Genomic DNA, 21939 nt, shown 5'->3' on the forward strand with positions numbered 1-21939 from the left:
AAACTTTATTAAAGTAAAGTTAACCAAACACGCTTGTATAAATGATCACAAATAGAATAAGTCATTTGATGTTGGGGCTGGTGACAAAATCCAGGTCAAATGCTGATGACTGCAGAGGAAACAGAAAAAGTCGGTGACCAGCTTTATCCTTTCTAAAGTCTGCCAGAATACAACCCTTTGTATATATTAACAAAGGCTGCTTTGTACCCCCGCTTGTAAATCCACAAAATCTTTCAGATAAACTTGACAAACATGTATAACAATGAGAAGATACAAAGCAAACCATAAAAAATGATTAATGCTTTGCACAATACTAAAAAATAACAATAGTTGTTCACATGCCTGTGTGTGTGACAGCTTTGTCTCTGTTGATGGTTTGTCTCCATCCAGTGGACATTTTAGAAACTTGCATGTACGACAATGAGACACATGAATTCATTTCCATAACAAAAGTTTTATTAACAATGTAAAATGATCTATATCAGCTTTAACTACTGTACCTGTGCCCTAAACATTCATCAGTATCATTAATGAGCAAGAGCCATGCTGCTTGTCCTTTGTCTGCACTGATTGCTTCAGACAGAAGGAGATGTTCTCCTCATAGACCACCCAACAGATTCTGTGCCAACCAACTCCAACTTGGAAAAGATTTCTGAGAGCATTGCGTAGAGTGTGTGTATATACAAGTCTAATGTCTCAATTTATAGTTAGATATTATGTGCAAATACCTTTTCTTTTTGAGTATTGTATCATATATTCCGCTTTGAAGCTGAAAAGTTAAAGTTGGGTACAGGTTCTTGGTTTATGGAAGACTAAATAAAGTACATTAACCAGATAGAACAGTAAGTAACAGAAAGTAGAGACAGTAATACACAACAAACTTACAGGCCTGCTTACTCAAACCTGTCATTGGCTTAGACAGTCTTTGCAAGTACCATCCTCAGACTTTTTGATGGCATTTATTCATACATTATCGCAATAATTCTGACAAAAACACACAATTATATTCCCTTTTTTGAACATAAATCTTCTTTTCACTCACTCAGGTGCGTGGAAGTAACTGAACATTGACATTATTTCAAATGACCTCTCATTCTCTATTACATTGGATGAGCAGATATCTGACTTCATTTAGCAAAAAAAGGGAAAATCTGTTGCAAAATATCTCAAAATATATATGTCATGACTTTTGTTTTCATTACATTGCAGTTACAATTCTTTGTATTACAAAATAAAATTATAAAATGGGCAGATTTAAAAAGAAAAGAGAATTTATTTGAAAATGGCAGTAATAGATTGGTGAGAGACACAAGTGGTGAAGGACAGTGGGTAATGGTGTCTTTGTTGCCGCCTCCTAGCCACAAAGGTGGGGCCTTTAGCTGGTTACCAAGCAACAGAGTCCAAAGAACCGCCTCTTCCTCTGCCGGACCAGTGGGTAGGGAGTCAGGTTAAGCAAACTGCTGTCATCTGCACACAAGAACACACGCATGCAAACACACCAATGCTGCAAGTCAGAAAGTTGTACTACTTTTAACTACAATAGTGTTTTTCAAGCTACAACCAAATCATCATATGATTTTTTTACAGTAAAAACTACCCCGTGAAGTCGAGAGGTGTGTGCAAACGTGTGTGAGAGGGAATAAGGATAAAGTAAATGTTGCTCTTCTATCTCACCTTGGTTCTTCAGTGGTAATGGCATTGTCTCCCTGAGTTTACTGAGAAGGTTCTTCATGTCTCTCATATCCCTGCAATGAGGCAAATACAGTGAGGTTTTTCATGTTGTAGTTAAGTATATTTTCTCACACACTGACACACATGCAGCTGCATCCACTTAGACTTAACAAATACTCAATATGCGGTATCTTCAGATGTGCTGTAATTTTGCACACTAGAATCTATTAATCTGATGTATGCGAAGTGACACTCTGACCACTAGTTTGCCAGTAGTTGTAAAATGATGCTGCAGTTATAAAATTTAAATGTTTGACTGATGTTTTATAAAATGTTCTAAATAATTATTAAGACTAACCACAAACAACTAACTACTTGTCTTCTCTTCGAATTGCAGGTAGGTACAGCTCTTGTTTTTAACAAATCTACTGTAGCTACAGGTGATCAAGTATTGCCACTATATTTAATAAGTTCTAACTACAGAACATATGTGTGTCTGTGTACTTAAAAAAAATAATGCAAATAGAAGAATAAATGTATGTAGAATACTATTTGAACTGTGTCCTTTTTCAATCTTGCAAAAATATCAGTGTAAAATGATTAGTAAAAAATAGAAAAATACCATAATTCACATTATGGCACCAAAACACGTTTCGTCTACCTACTTTTCAATGTTTTCTATGTCGGTAGCCAGGAGCCAGCAGAGGTGAGGGCAGTCAGTGGGCGAAGAAGAGGTGTCCTCCAGGATAGGGATGTCTGAGCTCTCCTCTGTCTTATTGTCAACTCCGGGAGGGCCACAGGAGTCCTTACCTGAAGCACACAGACAGCTTTAAACATTTGCCTCAACACTCACTGTAAATTATATTAAAACAAAATGATTATTAGTTTCAGATGATAATTTGTCAATTAGTAATGTATGTATTTCCATATACTTTGGAATGTGCTGTTTTTGTTATTACAACATAAAAACTTTATATTAAGTAAAAGACACGCATATACTCACACTTACAGACTCTACAGTGTTACTTTAAAATCTGTAACTGCATTGACATTTCTATGTGTACTAACCTTTCCTGTGGAGCTGCAGGGAGCCCAGCAAGCAAACTGATTTGAGCATCTCAGTGATGTACATCTCCAGACAGCACTGCAGCTGGATGAAGAGCCTACAGATCTCAGGGTGGATCTCCCCATCCTCTGGCCTGAAATAGCACACAGGGGAAACACAGTAGCTTACAGATAGAGTTCATCAAGCTGAGGTTGGTCAACTCTGGATATAATGGCCAACTCCACTCCACTTTAAATTTAAAAAAGAGCAAATTAAACAGCGATGAAAACGTGATGATTTCACATTACAAATATTTCCCACAGACATGAGCCTGTTAAAATTCACTTTTTTGACAAAAAGCTTGTCCTTCTCAGATTTGTCCCAGTGCTGCCTTCTACAGTTCTGTTGCTGAAGCTGCACAGCTTTCGTCAATGCTGTCCTCCTTTAACAGCTTTTGTCTAGCGCGTTTGGAGAGGCCCCGCACTGTTTAAACTATTCAGTCACACTGGCTTTATCTGATTAAATAGCAATGAACTATGCTGTCTAATTCAAGCCCTCAAATCTTTACTAGTGAGACAGATGAACACTGAAATGGTCTGGAGAGCTATTAGAGAAGCAGGTTTATAAAATGTATGTGCTGGTGATGATTAGGACAATGATGCTGTTATCAGGGTGAATGTACAGTTCTCTTTAAAGCCGCTGCAACCGCTACTTCTGCAGCAGGACTGTAGTGTGTGGAGAAACAAAGGCATAAGTGTATCTAGCTGTACTATTACCAGGCATGTATTGCAAAAGGAATAGTGCAAAACAACAATTCTGCACTGTAAACTGCAACAAAACAAAACAAAACAAAACAAAAAACAAAGATTGCTGCTCAGTTTAAGCTGTATAATTCATGCCTCCACATGAAAGGAAACATGCAGGAGACAGGGTTACTGGCTCACAGTATACAGTGTGAATCTGTTGCACATATGGGGTTTACATCCTCCACACATTAAATCACAAGGTTTTGTCGTGCATGTAAATGTCTGTAAGATACAACAAGTGTTAAACATTTATATTCATCCTTGTGGAAAGTGTCAGTGGGAGAGCATTTAATGTCTTTCCAGGTCACTAATGATTGGGGGTGGGGGGTGGGGGGTTGAACCTGAAGCTGTTATTGTTTCAATAGTGCCTGTTCTTTGGCAGGCTGCTAGCACTGCAGACATCCTCCAAATATCCCTCAACACTGGCTTCAGTCTGCCCAATTGTTATTTAAGTAACTTTGAGTGTGCCAAGTCAGCTGGCATCTCTGCCTCTTTGAGGACCTTCAAATCCCAAGCCTCACTTTGCCCTTCTTCCACTGGCACCGATGTACAGGAGATGGTGGACTCAGTGGAGAGTGGAGGGCAAGTCATTCTTCTATCAGACCTGCTGAAACTGATAAAGAGCATGCTAGTCAAATGTTCGAATGATCATAGCAAAGACACTGGCTACAAACTACACACAGCCTCCCTCACAAATGCATTAAAATCCACTGACTTCATATTATTGATATTATTATTTCTTCTCAGAAGCGTTTCACTCCACTTCGTGCATTAACATTGCAGACCCAGCTAATGGGAAGTGACCGGTTGCAGTATGTTGTTGTAATTGCTTCCTGCCCCACTAGTAACTAGAGATGTCATGGTTTGTAAAAGCTGATCTCGTGTTCTGTTTTCCTGAACTCTTCCCACTTTCACACACTAATGCTGCATACACTTGCATGGTTTCTGTCGAGTGTAGCAGAGCAGGCTTAAGTATACATGTTCCCTAGATGTGGGTGCTTATGCAAATTAGAGATGTACTTTGGCGGGTGTGTGTGCTTTTACGTGCAGCAGTGTTGCGGAGCGCCCCATGTGGTGCGGTTCACACTTTCCGAGCTGTGGATTTGCCTTTGCAAGGCAGTCGCTCTCAGCACCATGGACAGCGTCTGTGCCTACTCACCCCGATATCAGGGAGAGACTGTGGTGTGCCGCTCTCGCCATTTCGCAGCCTTTAGTTCGTGTCTTCAGCATTTCGGCCCGCAGAGAAGGACAGTCGACAGTGATTTCGCCAATGGAGATGACCAGTTCACGGTACAGCGCCACAAGTGTATTGAATTCTTGGACGATCTGTGTTACAAAGACATGATAAAAACACACAAAATGTAGTTATCCTGCAAATGAATAAGCGCCGCACAGATATAACAAAGTTTACCACGAATAGACTGCTGCTTCCCTCTGCCATTGTCACTGCAGTAAAGTAGCCTTTATGCTTAAACTGCACATTGATTTGTCAACATGAAAACGGTGCCAGCCAAGAAGGAAATGCTGAACAGCACTATATTCAGCTTTATTATCCCCTTTCCGCCACACTGGGGACAAATAAGCTGCAGGTGCACGGTGGCAGATGTAGTATTTTAAAAATTGCAACCTTGCATATTTGCTTGTGCGGTCACAAGCCCAATGATTTCCGAATAAAGCGTGTTCAGGTAAAAGGTGAAGCCTGGGCATTACAATAGCCCTCCAAGTGCAAAAGGTTTTCGATTGCACATCATGTAAGCTTGAGCTGTTTTGTTCGTTTTGTGCAACTCGTGCACAGAATCCTGCTGTGCTCCTATGTACGAACTGCGAATGTGCATGGCGTTCAGTGATGTATGAAAAGGTGAAACGGGCTGCAGACTACATGCAGTATCTTTCAAAACACAGGACTTTCTGTGCCACGATCACGAACACCTCCAGTAATGTCCTGTAGGTCGGAAATCATCTCAAATCACCAGCAGCTCTACACATGCAAAGCACATAGTCAACCTGCACCAAGATGATCCCTTTGGCTTCACTGCCGACAAAGTAATGCAAATGCATACAGCTATTTTTAGGCTCCCAGCTATTAGGAGCTGTGGCGTGTGCACCCCTGCATGCACGGGCTATTCTATAGTCCTGCTGCAAAGAGAGGTTGGGAATAAAACATATAACACTTTGTTTATTTTTTTTTTAACCAAAGGCACCATGCAGTTATTGACTTGTCGCAAACCTACCATTCTGCAGTCGGCCACGGCGCGCTGGGCTTTGCGGGTACTTTCGGTGCTCTCCCTCCTCTGTGGGTCTCGGTAAGGAGGCTTGCCGATTTGGAAGATGTTCCCGGCGGATCTGGGGCGGTTTTTGCGCCCATTCGATGCAGAACTCATGCATACACATCCACTAATAAAACAGCCCTAATACAGAACGGGTTTATCTTGTGTGTCCCCCAAACCTCCACCACTTTCTCTCTTCCTGTCTCACCACCCTGCACCTTACTGTTCACCTTCTTCTGTCCGTTTACGCCGGATTCACTTTCGCCAACTACCAGCTGGGTTGAACCTCGATTATTATCTTTCGCTTTCCTCCCCTAGTGTGGGAGCAGCAACAAATATTTTTCCAGACGAGCCTCAAGGCGCAGGAAAAGTGCCGGATGAGCGCCCCTGACTCCTCTCCGCATTGCCTTCAGTCACCTTCACTCCGGCAGCACACGGTGCACAGTGGAGACTTCACACCCAACCCGGAGTCCAGCTAGCTGAGATGTCTTCTCTGACGCACCGATATCGGAAAGAAACGATCACATTCACGGATATTCTCCAAATGCAACCATTTTTTATAATTGCGCGTTTCCATTAAGCAGCGATAAGACGGAAGATAATGATCTTTTCTTCGCTGCACAAGCTCCGCAGAAAGACCAAATCACGCTGCCAATGTCCCCGCTGACAACCCCACAGCAAACGGTCTTCAGCCGACACTCTAAGCGTCTGTGCCGGAGAAAATCTCCATCATCAAACAAGAGAAAAGTCGGTACCTAGCACCGCAGCCTCAGTTTGACTCCCGGCGTCTTTTTCTTCGAGTGTTTGCAGAGAGTCGGGCAGGCCTATCTCTAACCTTGGACAGGCAGTAGAAAACGAGCAGTTGCTACAGGCCTGACGTGGCTCTGTGGCTCTGTGGCTGGCAACACTGCGCACCCAAAGGACGGGAATACTAATAGGACCCAGCAAGTCCGACCCCCGCCCTCAGCTGCTGCCTATATAAAAGTTCCCTCACGTGTGAAATTCAGACTCCTCACACTTTGCCCCCTCCCAGTAAAGAAGCAGGACTACAATGAATTGAATTAAATACCGCAGTGAGGACTTAATGTGGGTCAGTTTGAACTGTAGTATTGAAAGCACAGTTCAAATCTTCCATGTTTATGCGCTAATAGTTATGTGCAGACCTATGTTTCTAAGTCTGATTTTATGTGTGTGGTTTATAGTATTTATTTATTTTCTCTCCATCTCTATCTCTTCAGCAACATTTAACTAATATTCATACATTGTGGTGCAATGTTACCTCAGTTCACACTAACGTAAAGGTGTTTTAAGGTTAATTATAAATTGCTAGCAGGATGCTTTAAAGTCTTACGTTAGGACTCTCTGGTTAATAACTAATAACTAAGAATGCTTATTTCAAAAATATCATATTCTCCATATGAGTAACAATACATTATGTGACACATTTAAAAACACAATGCATGTGAAAGTACTGTATTACAGAAGTAGGATGCTTTCATGCACACAAAGAAATTGTGACTTGTGGCATCAACTTCCCTATTTAATTTTTTTATATGTCAATGTGCCTCACAGCACTCAAGGCAGCGTTTCGTCTTGACCGTTTGCCCTTCCCTGCTTTACACAACCATAAAGAGGAAAGTGTGTCGTCGTTAATCTCAATAAATTAGAAGTCCATTTCAGTGTGGTGTGTGTATATGTGCGTGTGTGCTCATTCTGGCCGTCCATTTACGTGTGAATGCATGGGGAGACATTTAAAATAACCATTCATATGTAACACACGTGGGCACACAAAGAAAACAAAGTGGCACAGAAAGTGGAAAACGTACAGTGTAAGCGTCCACCGTGATGCATGACACTGTAATCCATCCCCAGGTCTCTTAGTAATGACAACCCAGTTTGGGCCAAGACCTAATCAGGTGTGTGGAAACTTCTGCAGCCAACTATAACTACTTTATCGAAATGTATAAATATCCTAAATATCCATGATATCAATAGTTTATATTTTACAAATGGTTATAAATAATGTATGAATTATCAAATCCTGAGAGCAACTAATAGCATGTAGTGTTTATGATTTATTTTAAAAAATATACATTATTTATAACAAATGTATAAGAATGAATTTAATAACCTAATCATCAACAGCAAACAGCTTATAAATTAGAATAATATGTGCACTGGGCAAACCATGTACTTTTCACTCATGCAAGTGATAAGAAAATAGAAGCCCTTTGGAGAAGTTTTTGTTTTGGTTTTTAAAAATTTGGAAGCTTAAAATGTCTGTGGAATAAGGTCATTTATTTGACTGTACCACGTTGTTGCATTACCAAAAAGTGAAAAACACAATCATGCATCTTCATCTACATGTGCTATGTTTCTGTGTAAACTTTGTTGGTTATATCATGGTTAAAATGTTATGGTCTGGGATGAGACAAAGGTTTAAAGAAGCACAATAAAAGTCTTCTTGTATTTCCCCATGACAAACCAAAATAGCTGCCTCTATCCATCGCACTTTTTTTTTTTTTGAAGATTCAGTTTAAAATTTCAAAATAATTACAAGCATATGGTTTTTCACATATTGAAGCTAGAGTGTATGTTCTTTCATCAGGTTGGCCATTTCAAACAATCACAGTGGTTAGAGGCTTTTCCTTTATGATTCCAAAGTAGGAGCATTTTCCATTAAACATTTTGTTCTGTAAAATCATGGTCAGTAATCTGTTTAGGAGCAGACCAGTTAGCTGAGCTGTCAATCAACATTTTGAGCATTAATAGCCTGTAATGGGATTATGTTGAAAGCAAACACTAAAACCTAGAAGCTGTTAACTCCACCCCATACAGGAACAGGACATGTTGTGCAACCCACATTAGATGTGCATCATGTGGAGACAGAGAACATTAGATTTCAAACATCCCCCTACACCATTTCCCCATTTCAATCATTTATTAATGAGAGACAACAAGATGGCACACTGTTGTTTTCCCTCCACCACATCATCCCACCTGCTTGAAATTCACTCACTGTTTTCACATTAAATCCTACAGTTTCACCTTTTCCCTGTGTTCCCTCTGTTTTAATTCCTGTTAGTTCCTGTCAATTCCTTACTTTAGCCTCATCCTTCAGTCTCTTTGTTTGGCTCTATTAGTTATGCCAGGGCCATCAAAAGGAAGGGAAGAAGAGGTAGCAAAAGAAGCAGAATATTAAGAAGCCAATAACCCAGTTGACTGAGTAGATGTAGATGATGACCATGTCCATGTCAAAACGCCAGCCCCGAGAGTGATCCTCAAAGTCCATAGGATCCATACGGTAGCCTCCACCATGGGGGAACTGACGTCTAGCAATGGGACTGGACTGCCTCTGGAAACCTGGTTTGAATGACAAATTGTTTGATTAAAATGACACTAATGAAAATATTGTCATGGTAGTTTTCTTCTCACTTAAATTCATGTAAATTACAATGAATTTCAATGGTGACAAGCTGTCACAGTGCAGAGTAATTTGTAGGATTTCAAGACAAGACGTAGAGCTTAGATGCCCACAAAAACACATTTTGTTGTTTTGTTTTTATTGTTGATTATATATTATTTTCAGGTAAATGTCATATGTGGCCTATATTGGACAATATTTGGCTGCAATTTGATGATATAAGTCAAACAGTTATTTGATATATGTAAAGATGGTAGATTTATAATATATTACTTAAAACAGTATTGACAGATGGACATACTGTCGGTTGAAGGTGCACCAGGTAGTTAGAGTTGCAAATTGTTGCAGTAAAAAAAAAGAAATTAAAACCCGAAAAACTTGCCTCCAAAGATGTGGAAGAGTTTCCTGCAGCTTGGGAGAGGCCACTTGGCACAGCTTGCTTTCTGAAAATTCTGTTTACGGGAAATGTATTCCTTTGGGAAAAATGTCCTTGCTGTTTGGTTCAGTTCTGCAAACGGGACAAATTTATTATCAAAACGTATTCGCACCTTCACTTTTAGATCTAAAAAATAAAAAACAGACACTGACTCATTTTCTCCTTCTTAGTTTTCAGTTCGACCTTTACTTTGGTAATCAACATAAGAATCTAATCTGCACTCCCTGTCACCTAATCACTAACAAGAGCCCTTAGCATGTCTGCAGTCTTCATAACCATGGCCACTTTGCCTTTTTATGGCCACAACAGTGTCCCTGATGCTCACTTTCATACAGTTAGAAGTAGGCCAGCATGAATCAGAGCACTTCATTAGCTATTCACTGATTTGTCCAGATCAGACTACGTCCTATGTAATCAGTGTGCTGTGATCACACGCTTACATAAAGTATGTCAGTATACGACATATAGGTGTAAAAACACATTCACATAACATTGTTGTGTAAAGGCACTGCAGGAAATTATAGGGTTTAATTTTTCATGCACCAAAACAGTTGTCATATACTGTAGTGCCTTTCTCACTCAAGCACAATTCTACTTTTTATTTCCGTCAGAAAGCACTAAATAAAGTGTTCAGATTGTTTTTGATTTTGTCTTCTGGGTGACTCATCTGGTTGGAGCTGAACTGAAGGTCTACTCTGCTCCCTATGGGATGTATGCAGCTGGGCCCTCTTAACACTGCAGCTTAGATGTTATATGTGTAACAACCAAACAACATAAGAATACACACATACGGTACAGTAGCTGCACATATACATGTAATTGTGGGTTTTTATGATCATGACTTTTCAATACAATTAATGTTTTTGCATTGAAAAGTACTGTTATATTTCACTCTAGAGTACTGAGTGGAGTTATAGATCTAGGTAATGTGCATTTTAAATTATGAGCTTTTTCCCCCATTGGTGTACCCTTTTGGAAGAAGACGTGTGTGATGACTGTTCTGCAGAGTGGACAGGGAGTATTGGTGGGGCTGTTCTTAGCCAGCGTCCTCAGACACGGTTCGCAGAAGATGTGGTTGCAAGGATGACACATGTAAGGGCTAAAGTACACATCCAAACACACAGCGCAGATGTAACCATCTCTGTCCCTGGTGCTCACGTCATCCTCATCCTCGCTGCTGCTGCTGGAAGGGTTCCCCGTTGAGCTCTGGGTGTAGAGGAGAGGCAGAAACGAGGCTTTTAAACAATCGAGGATAAAAGGTGATAGTTGCAATGTGCCACCATCTGCAGTATGTGAAGAAAAACCTCATATAATCCAATAAAATTCTTCCTATGCAGATAAATATTTGTTTGCATTCAAACATGAAGGTATTTATCTGCAACCATATGTTCTAACATAATATGTTGACTTTTTCATGTTCGTGAGCACCAACAAACAAAGGCATCTTACTGGTGCATCCACATATGTTTTTAACTGAACTTCTATTTGGATTTACTGTTGTACCTCTTTCACCTAAAATGATGATGGCAACCCCCATGTCCACATGGAGTAAGACTGTCAGACAAACAGAGTAACTTGCTTTGTGTCAACAACATGACATTTGACCGCTCATGTATGAGGCTTCGAGCTGCTGGCAAAAATAAATACAAAAACGTATTTTTTGTCAATGCTGCTTTTTTGAGAAGCCGTTTTCAAATGCTTCACTCTTTAATATACCCTATTTGATGAGTGTAAATATCTGTGACACCCACATGCACAGCGTAATACTATGTGTGAGGACACGAGGGTGCCAGGTGTGAGTTCAGTGAGAGAAATGTCTACCTACATTTTCTCACATCTTATGAATAATAATATATACCAAATAGTTTGTCATATATTTTCCATAAGTCAAAGTATGAGTCAAGCATGCACAATTCTGTGAGTTAAGAAACATTTTGTCTATACTACAGTCATTTTCATCTTTAATTTAGTTAGCATCCCTATGTTTGACACAGCTCAGTACAGCTGCACACCTCCACCGTGCAAATTCTACTCTTCACCTCAGCAGTCAAATTGCCCTTCTTTTCTAGTGCCTCTGCACCAAAATCCACACTCGGCTCACATTTCTAAATCCCAACTATAACTCATATGAGCGCACGTAACAGTAACAGCAGTTTTGTGAACAGCATCTGGGGCCCCTCAGGTCCCCCACCTCATCTTCAGACCTGTGTCAGCAGACCCCGTGGGACGGGTGTCTAAATTTCCAGTCTTGAAAAAAATGGGGGGAGGGTGCTTCCAAAGTAATTACCACTTCCTCACACAGGGGGAGCTCCAGGGACTTCCCTATGGCACCAACACTGCCTCCCAAGGCACGTCATTAACACAGAGGAGAGAACACAGAGTGCACCGCTCACAAGAAATCATGGGCACTGAGGCTCTCCCCAGGCAACATGAAAGGTAACAGCGCAGCTTTGTCTCGGTTATAACTTTAAATGCGTACATAAATAAAGTAATAACGATACATACAATGTTCTGCACAATATACATATAGAAAAATTGGTTCAACTTACTACAAATAAAATTTAGTGGACACAGAGTAAACTTAGTTAAACAAAGTAAAGATGGGACTGTAACTAACTGTAGATTGTTTTGGGAGACAAAATCCATTAACAAAATACACTATTTTGCCAAAAGTATTCGCTCACCCATCCAAATAATGAATTCAGGTGCACAAAGCAAGGTCCATAAAGACATGGATGAGTGAGTTTGGTGTGGAAGAACTTGACTGGCCTGCACAGAGTCCTGACCTCAACCCGACAGAACACCTTTGAGATGAATTAGAGCGAAGACTGCGAGCCAGGCCTTCTCGCCCAACATCAATGTCTCACCTTACAAATGCACTTCTGGAAGAATGGTCAAAACTTCCCATAAACACACTCCTAAACCTCATGGAAAGCCTTCCCAGAAGAGTTGAAGCTGTTATAGCTGCAAAGGGTTAGCTGACGTCATATTAAACCTTATGGAATAAGAATGGGATGTCACTAAAGTTCATATGGATCTAAAGGCAGGTGAGCGAATACTTTTGCAATATAGTGTATGTTTCTGCTAAACTTCAAGCAGTGACTAAAACCACATTTCAGCTTATGTATAACAGCAATTGAAGTACTGTAGCCAGAACAATCAAATACTAATTGCCTTTCCATCATCTATGATATAAAGTCTTCCCGTGGTACACTGGATGACAACAACACACCGTCAGACCTTTGGCCTGATGTATACCCTGTAGTGATGGACATTGTTTATTCCTGGCTTTGGAGCTAGAGGGTTGAAATTGCTCACCCCTCAAAAAGAAAAAGAAAAAAAAGTGTTACTGTGCAACGGCAAAGTTGGCCTGAGAAAAGGCATCCTCAGTATGCTCAGCCCTGATATTGATAAATGACCAACCAAGCTCATTCTATTTCCTCTGAATCAATAAATGTTTACAGGAATAGATAATTGGTTAATAATTTGCATTTCAACCCCACTCTCTAAGGAAGGAGCTGGACCTACAGTATAACTTGCCTATTTAAGCAGAAAGAGTGGCAGCAGGAAGCAGCTACCCCATATCAAAGCTCAAAAACATGACTACCAGTACCACTTACACACAGAGATACAAAAACAGTCCTGCTTCCCCTTCCATTTTTCCAGATCCTTAGTGGCTGATCACCAACAAACAGGTAAAAAACATCATACCCATGTATGTAGTGACTTTTCCCTCTGCTTCAAGCCTTCATGCTAAGCTAATCGTGTCTTAAATTGACCTCCATAAGTAATTTAGACACATAAGAACTGGATCAATGTTCTCGTCTCATTATCAGCCAGAAAATGAATGAGCACATTTTCCAGAATGTCCATCATCAACCGCTCACACGATCCAGGGTTTGATCCATACATCCTGCACTAATGATCTAGACCTGTGGTGTATGATGCAGCTACACAGTGACTATCTCATATTTGGCTCTTAACCCTCTATTTACATTATTTGTGATAATACTGGCGTAATGTGGCAAAGATAAACAACAAATGCTTCTTGGCAATTTCCTTTAAAGTGGCACAAGTTCTCTGCCACAGAAACAACCCACACACAGTATACTTTATGCCTTATGTATAATAGTACTAACACACATATTCCAACAAGCAGGAGAGAAATAGCTTAACTAAAAATTATATAATCATCAGGGAGGAACAGATTTATGACCTGGATATTGTACGTTTCAAAGCAACTAATTCTATTCAGCGTTTTCAGCGTCCTCTCTAATTCAGAAGTCAGATTATTTTTAATCTACCAACATGACTGCAGATCCACAGCAGCCAATCAGAATGGAATCTGCTCTTTTGTCTGGTTGGTTTTGAAGGGCTCTCCGCCCAAGCCTCATCATGCAGCTAATTCAGATGTAACCCCACTTTCAACCACACAGACAATGGCTATTGAAATGAGCTGAGTGCTGATAGGACTGTCAAGAGTCAAAGTCTGGATAAAATGAACACACACACCCACACACACACACACACGCACACACACACACACACACACACACACACACACACACACACACACACACACACACACACACGTACACACACTGTCATATAAAGTGCCATAAATAAACACAATGAACAGATAAAATGCAGCAGGTCTGATTTTGTATGTAATTTAAGACACACACACACACACACACACACACACACACACATACAGTTACTTTCTTATTCACTCAGCATTCCATCTTAAAATACAAATAGGACATTACGTGGATCATTTAAGGAAGATTATAAACCCCAGCGCATTACTTGGGAAACTTATTTCAGCTATTTCAACAGTTTTTCTATTACTAAAATTACTAAAGTCTATTGCACGTTAGATTGTTTTATTTTTTCCACACACTTGTAAAGCCTGCACATGAAGCAGGCAAAATTTGATATGGTAAAAATCTGTGATAAAATGTGTCATTAAGTTAGTCCAATTCAAATCTTTAAGTGGCCACATATAAAAATGACATTGTTTCAGTAGTAAATTATTTGTATTGCATTAACATAGTGACACATAGCATGAGAAAAATAAATGACTCAATGACCAGCTCCAGCCATTATTAAATGCCTAATCCTAAAATCTCTGGCAAAAGACTTACTTCATACTCTTTGTCATATTGGGGGTTAGGTAATTGTGTCATTTACCTGTCTGCTCTCCTGTTGACTTTGTCTCCACCTCTCCCTTCTCCTCTGCCTCCTCCTCAGACACTTAATCCTGTTCTTCTCTCTTTTACTCATCCTCCTCTCTCCAAAAGGAACACAAGGTGGCATTCCTGCCAGGGTCATGGTTTCACTCATCACCTCCATCACACCCCTGCCTTCTTCCTCAACATCTTCCACTTCTTCCTCCTCTTCTTCATCTCCCAGCTCTGAGCTGGTGAGAGATGGGAAGTGTGTCTGTGTATGATGGCTTTGCGATGATTGTCCACCTGTTGCCTCTGTTCGGACCTTTACCCAGAATGGAACTGGCTCTCTGGATAAACTAGATGAGGAGCAGTGCAGGTCCCCTGCAATTGTCCTGGATGAACGTGTCTGAGGTGACAGCGATGTGGATCTGGTTTGGCTGGGAGGCTGAAGTGGAGCTGAAGACATGGCTCTCCCTGTTGGCATTGGAGGCTGGGACTTGCAATGGGGGATGCCAGGCCTGGAGCAGCCAGGTCTAGGACACAAATGCTCTCTCCGCATGTTGTTTATTGCTTCTTGAATTTCCAAAGTGCTGTTTAACTGGATGTCAGAATTACTGCCAGACAAACTTTCAGTGCTTTCCCTTCCCTGACTGCGTTGTGCTACATCTTCATTTATCTCGGCTCTTCCAGTCTTTCTCTGCCTTTGTTTTTCCCTTTCCCTAGCTTCTACATGTTCGACATTTTTTCTCTCTTCATCCCTCTCTTGGATTTGCTCCGCCTTTCTTCCATTGTTGTCCTCGCTGCAGGTCTTTTTTTGTGCTTTCCTCCCTGGCAGGGCAGGTCTCACCAGCTGTACCCCACTGTTTGACTTTCTCTCCTCGTCTGGGTCTGTGCACTCTGGCCTAGGCCTTGCTGCCTTCGAGCATGGCTTACATGTCTCGTTGTTAGTGTCTTCTTTACCAGCATCCTCAGTTTCAAAAGCTCCAACTCTGCCGGTGCCATTTACACTAGAGGCTCCCACATTGGAGCTCATGATGCTACTTTCAAGTGCCCGCGTCACCACCAGAAAGCATCCGATGCAGCTTCAACCAGCTGGGCTGGTCTTTTCTTTCTCATTCTTCTTAGTACTCTCTCTACATCTCACTTCTTATGGATGCATAGATTCAATCTCTTTTTTAAGAGCTAGATGGACTGTTCCAGTGCAGAGGAGGTGAGCAGTTCAGTCCTCTGGTCTGGCCTATCCTGTTCCTGTAAGCCCCCTGGGACATTCCACACTGTTGACAAAGACAAAGTCCCTCTGGTGAGCCCCATTACAATAGATGCACTGTTCATGGCCTCCCTGTTGTCCACTGTGACCTATAGAAAACACAGAGTTGTGCAACCACTGAACACACAAAAATAAGATGAAAAAGCCAGAGCCACTGCGTTTTCTCACATCCACTACCATGGTGTCAGCTTTTTTACATTATCTTGTTGATAAGCAAGTCACATGGTGGGTGTGTTTCTGTGTATGTGTATGTTCTTACATGAAAATATAATTTCCCATTGCTAAGGTTTTAATGGATTAAGTTAGATAAAGCTTGATTAAGTCAGTTTAAATTAAATTTTATAACATACTGTCGATATAAATTAATGCAATTTATAGAATTTTATAATAAAGTAAAAAAAAAACAGTAGGGATTTAAAAAATTTATATTTAAGCAAGAAAAATCCATTGAAGCTACAGTTTATGAAATGCTTCTGTGAGCAAATGTATACAGCTATATTAAGCATAAAAACTACTGTACTATTATTAGGTGCATTAACACCTAAGTAATTTATCTAATGAGAAAATAAGAATGTGCTGCACACAGAACATTGGAGTGTGAACTGAGCTCAGTAGCTAAATTCAAACCCCATAAGCCCTATTGACTATATTAAGGTGTGGTCCACACTATCACTGGGTTAACACAAAGTCAAAAAGACTGTAAAAACCATCTCTGTCACCTACTGTAGCTACATTCTTAGTAATGCAGTCAGCAGATATACAGTTGGGTGCAAAAGTTTGCATCTTTTATTTTAAAATGTCAGAAAGCCAAACCAGCTGAATGTAGTGGTATTATTATGTCAGGTTAAGCATTACATTTACATCCCCTATAATAAAGTAGCAAAGGCAACAAAAGGTGTTACTTAATAAGTGTATAAAACTGTTTAAGTAAAATACTGAAAATCATGATGATGTAAAGGTTTGGATCCCCCTTGATAAATTTTTTAAAATTAACTTAAAGTTATTTATGATGAAGGAACATTTGCATTGGCCAAATGTTATAAAAAAAAAATCTTTGTTTAACTTTTTTACCATTTCAAAATAAACATTTGCAATTACCTGTTGTGGATCACTCGGGGTTTCTAGATGTGACCAAAAAGCAATTGCTGAGCCATGTACATGTGCATGATTCAATAGCTGGCAATAAATCAACAGTTGACAGAGGTCAAAGTTCTTGGAATCACAAGTATGAATTTCTTTCCTGCAGGAGCACAAAAAGCATACTGTGCCTATGGGTGTCAGATAGACAGCTACCAGGCATGAAGGGGATCACAAAGTCTCTGTGTTGAATCATAACCCATCATCATACAAAGGGTGATGGAATACTGAGCACATCACAGTTTTAAGAAATCAGAACATACATTAAAACCGACCAGAGACACTGGATGTGACTGTAAAGTAAGCTTTCCAGCATATATGCCATAGATTTTCTTTAGAAGTGAAGATAACCCTTCATTATCTTCCATTTGCATACAGCTCCTCATATCCTCTGAGAAAGACCCACATATTTATAGTTTGGTAATTTTTACACATTTCTGGTACGCAGTTGTTGTCACTATTATCTACATTTACTTTCTGTTCCATAATCACACATTTCACTCGTTTTCATAAGTATGTGACAGAAAACAAAACGACAGAGGGAGGGTGGCATGTCCCCAGTTGAAACCACAGAAGGTGTTGATACACTGTAAACTTGTCAATAATGTTGTTGGAAGGGGCTGTATTTCACAGACGCAAACAAGCGTCCGCTCGCCCCCCTCAGCCTAAAGTCCCGAACTGATAGAAGAGGGTCCAGCATTCAGTGCAGTGCCGGGTATGGACAGCAGATGGCAGCCGCTCTCCTCCGAGGACGCTCGCGGCGCTGTCCCTGGTCCTGAATCGCACCTTTTTTGCTCTTAGCGATCTAGACGTTTCACCTTTTTCTCTATCAAAACTCAATGTTGCCACAGCAGTGTTTAAAGCTGACACATTAAACACCACTGCCCGCACTTTTCTTAGTTTTGTCTTTTAGATCTTTCACCCGATGGATAAAGTGTTTTTTTTCTTTTTTCTTTTTTGTAATAAGTCACTTTTTAAGTGTTACCCCTGGCTGAAATCTACTCCATAGCATTTAAACTAAACAAATAACCTGCAAAATGTTACGACCTGCTCAGTCAGTCCAAAACATAAAATAAATAAGAGAAAAGGAAAGGAGCGCTCCTACACCCTCATCGGCTGTCTGCAGTGAAAAACGGAGCAACAAGGAGAGCAGAGGTAGAAAACTCCAGGGCGAGCTCCTCGCGGTCTGACGTACCCAAAGCTGCTGGTATAAATTAATTCACGGCGTCACCAAGCTCAGATGATTCGCAGTTACCAGTGAGCGCATCCGGCTGTCAACCCTCACGGGCTACAACACACGACCCCCCTCACACACACTCACAAACACGTCTGCGTCATGCGTCCGGAGAGTGGCGGCTCGGTAACTCCGGTGGACCCCGGTAAAACGCACAGCAGCAGCAGCAGTCTGAGGGGCTGACTGTGTCCTTCTTATCTGCCCAGTGGCGTGTCCCCCACTGCTCTGGGAAAGTTGCGCTCTGAGTGTGGTCGCACAATGGATTTTATAACAACAAGCACCAACGGCAGCAACGCGACCAGCGGGTACCCTGCCGGGGTGGAGGTGGTTGCCGACTGGGACGAGGGTGAGAATGGCACGGGATCTGGATCTCAGCCAGATCTGAAGCTGAGTTATCAGATTATCACCTCTCTGCTCCTAGGGGCCCTCATCCTTTGCTCCATATTTGGCAATGCGTGCGTCGTGGCAGCCATCGCCCTGGAGAGATCTCTCCAGAATGTGGCTAACTATCTGATCGGATCTCTGGCCGTGACAGACCTCATGGTGTCGGTGCTGGTTCTGCCAATGGCGGCCCTCTACCAGGTTCTGAACAAGTGGACACTGGGGCAGGAGATCTGCGATTTATTCATTTCTCTAGATGTACTGTGTTGTACATCATCCATCCTGCATCTGTGCGCAATTGCCTTGGACAGGTACTGGGCCATAACTGACCCCATTGACTATGTAAATAAACGGACACCAAAGAGAGCTGCGCTCTTAATTAGCGTGACATGGCTGGTCGGTTTCTCCATCTCTATTCCGCCTATGTTAGGCTGGAGAAGCGCAGAAGACAGGGCGAACCCCGACGCCTGCATCATAAGCCAGGACCCGGGCTACACCATCTACTCTACATTTGGGGCTTTCTACATCCCCCTTATCCTCATGTTGGTCCTGTATGGACGAATATTCAGGGCTGCTCGGTTTCGGATTCGAAAGACGGTCAAGAAAACCGAGACAACAAACGTGTCAGACAAGTGCCTGACTGTGTCTCCAGCTTTCTTCCATAAGAAAACCAACGGAGAGTCTAAACCCAGTTCTCCGTGCGTAAATGGCGCAGTGAAGCATGGAGAGGAGGGCGAATCCCTAGAGATCATAGAAGTTATCAGCAACTCAAAGACGCACCTGCCTCTGCCCAACACCCCTCAGTCCTCATCACAGGGCTACGAAAACATGAATGAAAAGAACTCGGGGGCGAAGAGAAAGATCGCGCTGGCCAGAGAACGTAAAACGGTGAAAACACTGGGGATCATCATGGGAACTTTTATCTTCTGCTGGCTGCCCTTTTTCATCGTCGCGCTGGTGCTGCCTTTCTGTGCAGAGAGCTGCTACATGCCCGAGTGGCTGGGCGCAGTCATAAACTGGCTGGGTTACTCCAACTCCCTCCTCAACCCCATCATATATGCCTACTTCAACAAAGACTTCCAAAGTGCTTTTAAGAAGATCATAAAATGCAAATTTCACAGACCGTAACCACATCACGAAAACGTCTCTTTGCATAAACGTGGAGTAATTAAACTGACTGTATGGAACTGCAAATAAAACAAACAAAAACAAAACAACAAAAAACATAAAACACAGACCTTAATTCAGGGACAGCCTATTTTCAGCGTGTAAGGACTGTGTTAAAAAGAAAAACCGGAGTCACTGATGAAACGAGTTAAGACAGGAACTTTCGCTCTTAATGTACAACCTCATGTCTATTCAGTGTTGTAGCTACAGTATATAGCCTATATGCGACGGCAGTCATCGTTGTATTGCCATGCAAGACGTGTCATGTGCTGATTCCATGCATTGTATCATGAGACACGTGGGGTTTCCATCCTACACAGTGAGCTTTGCAGCATTGAAACAATAAAACCAATCCAAATTTGTCATTAAGAAATATGACTCAGTTGTTGTTTAAGAAAATCTAAATAAATGAGCCGAGAAGAGATCTGAGTCTATAATAATTATAACATTACAATAGAGGTTTCTCTTGGGCCCTGTCTATCCATACATTTTATATGGAGCCCAACTACGCTGTAGAGCAAATGGCATGGAGCAACTTATTAGTTTTCATCAACAGACCCACACTGGTGATGATGGAAGGGATCAGGTTAAAAGTGCACTGAGGTCTTACAGCATGTCCATCACCTCCATCTCATAGTTGAAAACAAGAAGAGATGGAGGCTGGTATTACCTTTATGATATATGTTCTCAGCCCCCCATGTGTGTCTCTCTTCTTACCTACCCCAACCACCTCTTTCTATGTCTGATCCCAAATGGTCTCCTGTGGGCATGTGTGTAAGATTAAAACCTGTGAAAGAAAGAACGAGTGAGATAAAAATCAAGAGAGAGCGGCAAATATAATTTTCTGTTTGTTAGATTATTGTACAGCACAGTTTTCCATACATGTGTATAGTGTGTTTTTGAGATCGTGGAGAACATAAGTTTTAAACAAACGCCAGCCTTTCCTTAAAATCCATCTCAAAGCTAGGGCAAGAAGAGCTGGGTCATCTGTTTTCTAAAATGGAGGGTAGCATTCAATGTATGATATTATATGTCTCCCCCCAACCAACTCCAGAACTACCCCCATCCCATCTCTTTAATTATATGCGTGTTGAGTTTGTATGTTATAGAGAAACACCAAAGACAACTAACTGAGTGTACAGTGGAGTAGCATACAGTGTTAAAGTGTTGACTAAATAGCTTGTTGCACCATCACTAAAACCAGCACCAACATTAGTACACACAGTCATACTAACACACTATTTAGTTGGTTGCTCAGAATAATAGACTACATAATACAAAGAGTTGCTGTAAAGCTCCTCGCTGTCTTATTGCTCTCATCTGTAAAAAAGAACTCCGGACACAAATCCACTTATGGTAAATAAAGAGATAGGGACCGCCAGGCATTTAAAGAGGAAGCAGGAAGAAGCCCCAATGAGGTTTGCATGCTTCATAAGATGGGTAGCTATTTGGCTTGTTGTCATGGAAACACATCAAGCCCAAGGCACCATGGGTCAGTCAGTGGCGGGCAGGCTGGCTGAGGACAGACAGGAATGTGTCACACAGCATGACAATTTGGAGATGACACCTGCAGCATACAAACATGTTCTGGTGATGTGGGCTAATTGTCAACATGTGTATTGCAGAAAACACAATTATTAGCTTGTTTGCTGAAATAACCTATCAACAGTACTGTGCTGCCATACGGGTTGGTTAGGGGTAAGGGTTCAAAAGCAGCATATAAAGTAAAGGATTACAGTAATAAATAACCATAACTCCTCCAATGGAGCACCTACAACTGTAGGAACATGTACTGAGTAGTTAACAAACGCATACCATCACACAAGTGAACACAAACTAAACATGTGTATTTGAGATGACTGCTTATGTTCAAGATTTCTGATTTATGGCATTCAGGCAAATCTTTGGCTCAAATTGAAGAAAATCCTTA

The 21939-nt window shown here is 41.3% G+C and overlaps 3 protein-coding genes across 4 annotated transcripts; 1 reads left to right on the forward strand and 2 right to left on the reverse strand.

The window, feature by feature from the left end:
• Positions 1-434: 434 nt before the first annotated feature.
• Positions 435-6682, reverse strand: rgs7bpa (regulator of G protein signaling 7 binding protein a). Of its 2 annotated transcripts, none has more exons than XM_067521836.1 (6): positions 6545-6682; positions 4682-4848; positions 2740-2870; positions 2337-2481; positions 1675-1745; positions 435-1467 (listed from the first exon to the last, which is right to left on the reverse strand). In XM_067521836.1, exons 2-6 carry the CDS (start codon positions 4750-4752, stop codon positions 1376-1378), a joined length of 510 nt encoding a protein of 169 aa, XP_067377937.1. In that variant the 5' UTR covers positions 4753-4848; positions 6545-6682; the 3' UTR covers positions 435-1375. The 2 variants fall into 2 exon arrangements, with proteins under 2 accessions (XP_067377937.1, XP_067377936.1); XM_067521835.1 differs by having other exon boundaries at positions 5754-6680.
• A 246-nt stretch (positions 6683-6928) lies between these two features.
• On the reverse strand, positions 6929-16397 carry rnf180a (ring finger protein 180a). The gene is made up of 4 exons (XM_067521834.1): positions 14843-16397; positions 10618-10855; positions 9596-9721; positions 6929-9152 (listed from the first exon to the last, which is right to left on the reverse strand). Exons 1-4 carry the CDS (start codon positions 15854-15856, stop codon positions 8947-8949), a joined length of 1584 nt encoding a protein of 527 aa, XP_067377935.1. The 5' UTR covers positions 15857-16397; the 3' UTR covers positions 6929-8946.
• A 288-nt stretch (positions 16398-16685) lies between these two features.
• On the forward strand, positions 16686-21073 carry htr1aa (5-hydroxytryptamine (serotonin) receptor 1A a). Its single transcript, XM_067522544.1, has one exon. The coding sequence runs from the start codon at positions 18720-18722 to the stop codon at positions 19968-19970; it is 1251 nt and encodes a 416-aa protein (XP_067378645.1). The 5' UTR covers positions 16686-18719; the 3' UTR covers positions 19971-21073.
• The last annotated feature ends 866 nt before the right edge of the window (positions 21074-21939 follow it).

This window comes from Channa argus, chromosome 11 (assembly GCF_033026475.1).
Source record: "Channa argus isolate prfri chromosome 11, Channa argus male v1.0, whole genome shotgun sequence".
NCBI lineage: Eukaryota > Metazoa > Chordata > Actinopteri > Anabantiformes > Channidae > Channa > Channa argus.